A 6,413-nucleotide genomic window follows, 5' to 3' on the forward strand; every position below is an offset into this window, starting at 1 on the left:
TGGAGTAAAAGATTCTAGTTCCCGACTAGACACAAGCAAATGAGCACTTTCCCGCACCTTTCTTCACCCCTCTAGTCAATGGCTCTCCTTTTCACAAGCCAATGCCTACCCTTAGCACCAGGCTTAGGAAAACATCAACCTTTCATCCCAGGAACAGAACCGTCTCCCCCGCCACCTCCAGAAGACAGGCTTTGACCTGCATCCCCCTTCTACAGCTGACTCCTGCTGTGGGGAGAAATGCCAACAGGGAGAAGGAGAGGGGTGGGGAAAATGACGTGTGTGTGTGCGCGCGTACACACACACACAGGGGAGACTAGTCATAAGGGGGCCACATAGAAGGGAACGTTAGAGCACAGAGAAAAAGAGGTTACCTAAATGACCTACCTACTGACTTTTTAAGTCCTGAAATGCAATACAGTATATCAGAGCAATGGTCCCTTGTGGTCTTGGAATTTATGAGTCTATTTAACTTTGTTAATTAGAGGCACATTCTGTACTCAGACAATACCGAAAGATGTTCTTGGCCAGTGAACTTTTCACTCCTGGCTCAGGGACTCTAAGGGCCAGATTTTCAAAAGTATTGAGCAGCTCCCATTGAGAGCAATGGAGAATCCTTCCCTCTCTGCTGGGAAAGACAGGAGCTCCTGAGTACAGAGCTCTTTTGAAAATCTGCTCCACATTTTGATTGGTGAGAACTCTTGCAAGTCTAGCGCAAATAGACAGAGCCCTGTATGGACACAAAATTTGTATCCGCAACAGATCCACACTCCACAAACATGGTCTGTGGATATCCCCAAATTTGCAGGACTCTACAAGTAGAAATTGTAATTCAGCCATCTGCACAGAATGAGTCTGACACCCTTGAATTAATCATCAAGAAGTAGTAACATTAAGGCTTGATACTCAGCCACCATCCCAGTGCATCTGCATAGTCATCAGAGGTTACCTAATAGAACATCACCTAATACATCATGAAACACTTCACTAGAACTTAACTCCAAGGCAGAATAACTCTGGTATTTAAATAGTGACAACTGTTTAGGACAGAAAGGAAGGCTGAAGCACATGCCCAAATGAAATTCTAGTGGGAATTTTAGGGAGGCAGAAAGGGATGGGCCCCAAGTGGGGATTTGTGAGGGAAGAGACACACATCTGGGCTACGGGCGAGCTTAGAATGGGCCAGCAAAAAAAGGCACATAGGTTGTGTCTGGAGTGATCAACAAAGGGAATAATTTGAGCAAGGGGTTGTGCCAGCTCAGTCTCTTTTTAAGAGAGAATAGTAGATTAAGAATTAAAAAATAATTAAGGCGCTCAGGATTCCTCAACAGCTACAGACGGATTACACACACACACACACAAAGAGGGTAACTGACTGGGAAGTGTGAGGTAGGTTAAAATGTCTGAAGAAGTCCAATTCTACACCTCCTAGTAGGTAAGGATGACCCAGAGAGAGAAAGGAGCAATGCTTCAGCTGCTGCTGGGGAGGAGAAGACAGGCTGCTCCCCTCTGGAAGTGTCTGGCCTCCTGGGGTGAGGAGCCACATTAGTCCCAAGTGACCTCTTCAGCTCACAGGTCACCTGAATTCTGCTAACAGTGCCATGAATTCCCTGAACTGATTACATTTGGGGTGGGGAACAGAAGAAAGATTAAAGCCCAGAGACAGTAAGAACCACAAGAACAAAGAAATGGAAATGATTTTTGGTTTAAACATTTTGTTAATCGCTATTTGTTCTACGGTGCATACAGAGTCCCCATGTACGACAGCTGGTCTAGCACAGCCTTGTCTATTCTAGAAGAGAAAGGAAGGCAATGGTAGTAACTGAGTGGGCTGTTTAAAGTAGAAATGAGACTCTCATGTCCTAACACCAGAGTGGGAGCTGGCCTCATTTGCCTTTGACCTGAACTAGTTAAAAGAGATGTGAATGTGCTGCTGCTGGAGAGAGGCCCTTGATACACACAGCGTGAAAGCTGTGCTGCAGTCCTCTCCTGGAAGAGCCACGGCTAGCACCCCGCTCGGTCCCCATGGCGTCTCTGCTGAGACATTCCATAGTGAACCCCGTCTGGGTTAGTCCCGCTGGTGTTCCCGGGGTGTAGACACTCATCCTACCTGGAAATGGCAAGAAACCTACAACCCGTTCTACACAGGCCAATAGTAAAAATTTAACAAGACAAACATATCCCTTATCCTACCAGCTACTCGCCCTCCCAATACAAACCCCAGCCACTGGCCAGCTCTCCTTGCCCATCCCTAGTCCCAACCCACTAAAACAACCAATTCTCCCAAGAACCAACCCCTTCCCCTAATGATCCCTGCTAAAAAGCCATACCAGCTCCCTCCCACCCCACTAACCCCCAGAAAGCAGATCCCACAAGCACACAGCTCCAATCTCCTCTAGCTACTGCCTCCTGCTGCTCTGATGGACTCTCCTTCCCTCCCCCAACCCCTAACATGCTTGAGTGGGGTACGGCCATAAAGGCAGGAAGGACACAGGGTTCTCTCCTGTGTGGGTTCTCTGATGCCTCTTGTGGTGGGAACTGCGGCTGAAGCTTTTCCCACAGTAAATGCACTCATAAGGCTTCTCTCCTGTGTGGATCCGGTGATGCTGGGTCAGGGTAGATTTGTCAGTGAAGCTTTTCCCGCAGTCAGAGCATGTGTAGGGCTTCTCTCCTGTGTGGATCCTCTGGTGTCTGATCAGGTTTGAACTGACATTGAAGCATTTCCCACAGTGACTGCACTCATAGGGTTTCTCTCCTGTGTGGATCCTCATATGTTTGACCAGGTCCGAGTTCTGGCTGAAGCTTTGCCAGCACTCGGCACACGTGATGGGGATCTCGATAGTCGAGGTTTTCTTCTTTGATGTTTTAGTTTTTTTAACCTTCCCAATGGCAGCGCTGTCCCGCTGGATGCATTTGTCCTGCCTTTTCCCTGGAGGGCTCCTCAGGCGCCTCTTGTGGTGGGAGCTGCGGCTGAAGCTCTTCCCACAGTCGATACATTTATAGGGCTTCTCACCCATGTGGACGCACTGGTGCTGGGTCTGGGTCGACTTGTCTGTGAAGCTTTTCCCACAGTCAGAGCAGCTGTGGGGTCTGTCCCCTGTATGGGTTCTCTGGTGACGGATAAGGTTTGAATTGATGCTGAAGCTTTTCCCGCAGTCAATACATTTATAAGGTTTCTCCCCTGTGTGGATTCTCCGATGATTCATAAGGTCTGAGCTCTGGGTGAAGCTTTTCCCACATTCGATGCAGATGTTGGGCCTCTCCCCTGCATATGTTCTCTGGCGGACGATGGTGTCTTTGCGTTTCCTCACGCCTCTCCCACGGTGGGTGGACTTACCCTCTCTCTCCTCTGAAGGGTTTTGCTGCTGTGCTTCTGACCTGCCCTGACTCTTAAGGGATTTTCCCTGGTCCAAATTCTGAGACACGTTTCCTTTGGATCGTTTTGGAGACATCTCAGGCAGTTCCTCTCCAGCAAGGCTTTGAAGATTCGCCTATTTTGTTATCACTCACAGTCCTGACACCTGCTGGGATAAAGAGAGAATCCAGACACGAGTCATGCTCCAAGCATAGGCAGAAGGAAACAGGAATAATCAGTTGACAAATTATTTTAGAACTGAGAAGGCTCTTTAACCTCACAGGCAAAGGTGTAACAAATCCAATGGCTGAATGATGCAGGCAGCTGAGCTCAAAATGGAATTAAGGCATAATTTTTAATAACTTCCCAAGGGAGGTGGTAGACTTTCCATCATTTAAAAAGTTTTTAAAAAGATTGGATGCCTCTTTCTAAAAAAAGAAAATAAAAATGTGCTCTCTAGCTCAGCCACACGTTATTGGGCTCAATGCAGTAATCACTGGGTGATCTTCCCTGACCTGTGCTATACAGCAGAGGTTCTCACCCAGGGATACAGGGTGCCTTGGAAGGGCCGTGAGCAGGTTTCAGGGGGTCCTCTAAAATAAACCAGAGAGCAAGGCCTGCCTGAAATTCACTGGGTCCCAAGGCAGAAAGCTGAAGTCCGAGCCCTGCCATGCAGGACTAAAGCCAAAGTCCGAGTAACTTAGCTTGGCGGGATCCCCTGTGGTGTGGGGCCCTGGTTGCTACCCCCTAATGTCAGGTCTGGCTTTTAATTTACTGGATATGCAGTAAAACAGTTGCTGTGGCACAGGTGGGCCGTGGAGTTTTTAATAGCAATTTGGGGGGAAGAGGGGGCTCAGAAAGAAAGATGCTGAGAACCCCTATTCTAAAGGAGGTCAGACTATGCCTTCCGGAGTAGCCACCTGAGCTCATAGTTGCCCTGGGTACCCCTTAATCCCTCAGATTTTCTGTTATGACTCTCACTGATGGCATGTATTAATTTAGGGACCAGTCCTACAACTATTCACTCATGTGAGTAACTATTCACAGAAGCACACCAAGGCCTCATTCCCCATAGCCTTATACTTGTTATTTACACCTGTGCAGATTAAGTGCAAAGTGGGGGAAAATACAACCATTTCAGCTTAGCAGAGCAGAGGGTGAATGACACAAAATGCAAGGCAAGAGCACCCAGCCCTTAACTGGCAGCTCCTTAGGGCAGGGGGACATTTTTATTTGTTTCTACAAAGAACCCAGCCCGCTCATCTGTGGGCAAGACTAATAACAATCAAAAGAGCCATTTTAGGGGTTTCCCCTGACATTATCCCCAAGTGCAGGGACTAAGCAGAGGCAACAACTGGCTTTTCCTCTCTGCTCTTCTAGTTAAAAAAAAAACAAGAAAGTCAATTCTTAGATGACTTTTGTCTAAGGTAACCTAGGCTATGAATAAGAGTTTTTAAAAGGCAGGTTTACTAGCTGATGTATCAGTGACCACAGCACTTGGAGCTGGGTTGGGCAGGTTCGGTATCCGGGAACTCCCCTCCCCAGTTCTCTCTCCTACTGCCCCTTTCTGGGCTTTCCTTCCCCCGCTGCCCTCCCCTCTGGCAGGGTCCAGCCCGGAGGCATTTCCTCCCCCATCGCTGGCCTGGCTCCTAATAGTGCGAACGGGAGCGAGCTGCCATGCGACGAGTGAGAAGCGCTGGGGGTGAGGAGGGGCCATCTGGGCAGAGCCAGCGCGGCTCGCTTTCTGCCGGGCCCTCGCACTTTCTCCAAGTTCCCTCTTGCAATTACCTGGAGTCTGCGGCTCAGAAGCTGATGTCGACAGAGCCCGAGGCTGCCCCAGGGGCTGGTTCCAGCCCCGGAGAAAGTCCCGCCAGCTGGGCACAGAAGGGCGGTAGGGAATGACTCTCCCTACACAGCAGCAGCGGCGGCTCAGTCCGGCTCACAATGGAGGCAACAGCCCCAGCTCCTGACCCAGGAAGTTCAATCCCTTATATCCTGGTCAGACGAAAGCCAGAGAGACTCGGAGAATCCCCCTCCCCCTTCCTTAGCAGTAACCAGAGGCCAAACTAGCCTTCTGATGACAACAGCTGCTGAGGGCGGCCCGCTTTGCTGCTGCTGAGCACCGTGTTAATGCACGTTTGAACTGCAAATGGCTTTTCAGGTTTAAGACCCATCTGAGAAGGGATGCATGGGGCAGGTCTTGTCTTGGCTGCCCGCATATACTGGGATGTAACTGGAAGCTGGGGCTGGAAGAGTTGTGATGGTCACATCGAGCAGGGGGGAAAACTCCCAGGATGGGTGTAAAATTGATGGTGATGTGAAAATGTCCCCCGGCAGACAGACATGCACACTGTGTAGCCTGAGCTCACTGCAGTCACCAAGGGCTCCTTGCATCCCTCCATTTCCCCCACGAGCTCCCTGCAGGTCCCCCTTCCATCCCCCTCTATTGGCAGGGTGACCAGATAGCAAGTGTGAAATATTGGGGGGGGGGGTTGTAATTGGTGCCTATATAAGAAAAAGCCCTGAATAACAGGACCGTCCCTATAAAACCAGGGCATCCAGTCACCCTATTGGTAAGCCAGAGGGCTCAGCAGTACCCCAGTTCCAGTTTGCACCCCAGGGATCATAGAATCATAGAATATCAGGGTTGTAAGGGACCCCAGAAGGTCATCTAGTCCAACCCCCTGCTCGAAGCAGGACCAATTCCCAGTTAAATCATCCCAGCCAGGGCTTTGTCAAGCCTGACCTTAAAAACCTCTAAGGAAGGAGATTCTACCACCTCCCTAGGTAACGCATTCCAGTGTTTCACCACCCTCTTAGTGAAAAAGTTTTTCCTAATATCCAACCTAAACCTCCCCCACTGCAACTTGAGACCATTACTCCTCGTTCTGTCATCTGCTACCATTGAGAACAGTCTAGAGCCATCCTCTTTGGAACCCCCTTTCAGGTGGTTGAAAGCAGCTATCAAATCCCCCCTCATTCTTCTCTTCTGCAGGCTAAACAATCCCAGCTCCCTCAGCCTCTCCTCATAAGTCATGTGTTCCAGACCCCTAATCATTTT

The 6,413-nt window shown here is 49.5% G+C and overlaps 1 protein-coding gene across 2 annotated transcripts; it reads right to left on the reverse strand.

The window, feature by feature from the left end:
• Positions 1-1,686: 1,686 nt before the first annotated feature.
• On the reverse strand, positions 1,687-5,319 carry LOC311531213 (uncharacterized protein). 2 transcript variants are annotated; one of them, XM_084648418.1, is made up of 2 exons: positions 5,141-5,319; positions 1,687-3,518 (listed from the first exon to the last, which is right to left on the reverse strand). In XM_084648418.1, exon 2 carries the CDS (start codon positions 3,447-3,449, stop codon positions 2,445-2,447), a length of 1,005 nt encoding a protein of 334 aa, XP_084504544.1. In that variant the 5' UTR covers positions 3,450-3,518; positions 5,141-5,319; the 3' UTR covers positions 1,687-2,444. The 2 variants fall into 2 exon arrangements, with proteins under 2 accessions (XP_084504544.1, XP_084504543.1); XM_084648417.1 differs by having other exon boundaries at positions 1,687-3,521.
• Between the last annotated feature and the right edge of the window lie 1,094 nt (positions 5,320-6,413).

Source organism: Lepidochelys olivacea (genome assembly GCF_965140295.1).
Source record: "Lepidochelys olivacea isolate rLepOli2 genome assembly, chromosome: 14".
Taxonomy (NCBI): Eukaryota; Metazoa; Chordata; order Testudines; family Cheloniidae; genus Lepidochelys; species Lepidochelys olivacea.

Coding starts and splice junctions, on each gene's coding strand:
- LOC311531213 (XM_084648418.1), bottom strand. CDS start 3,449: ATGTCTCCAAAACGATCCAAAGGAAACGTGTCTCAGAATTTGGACCAG.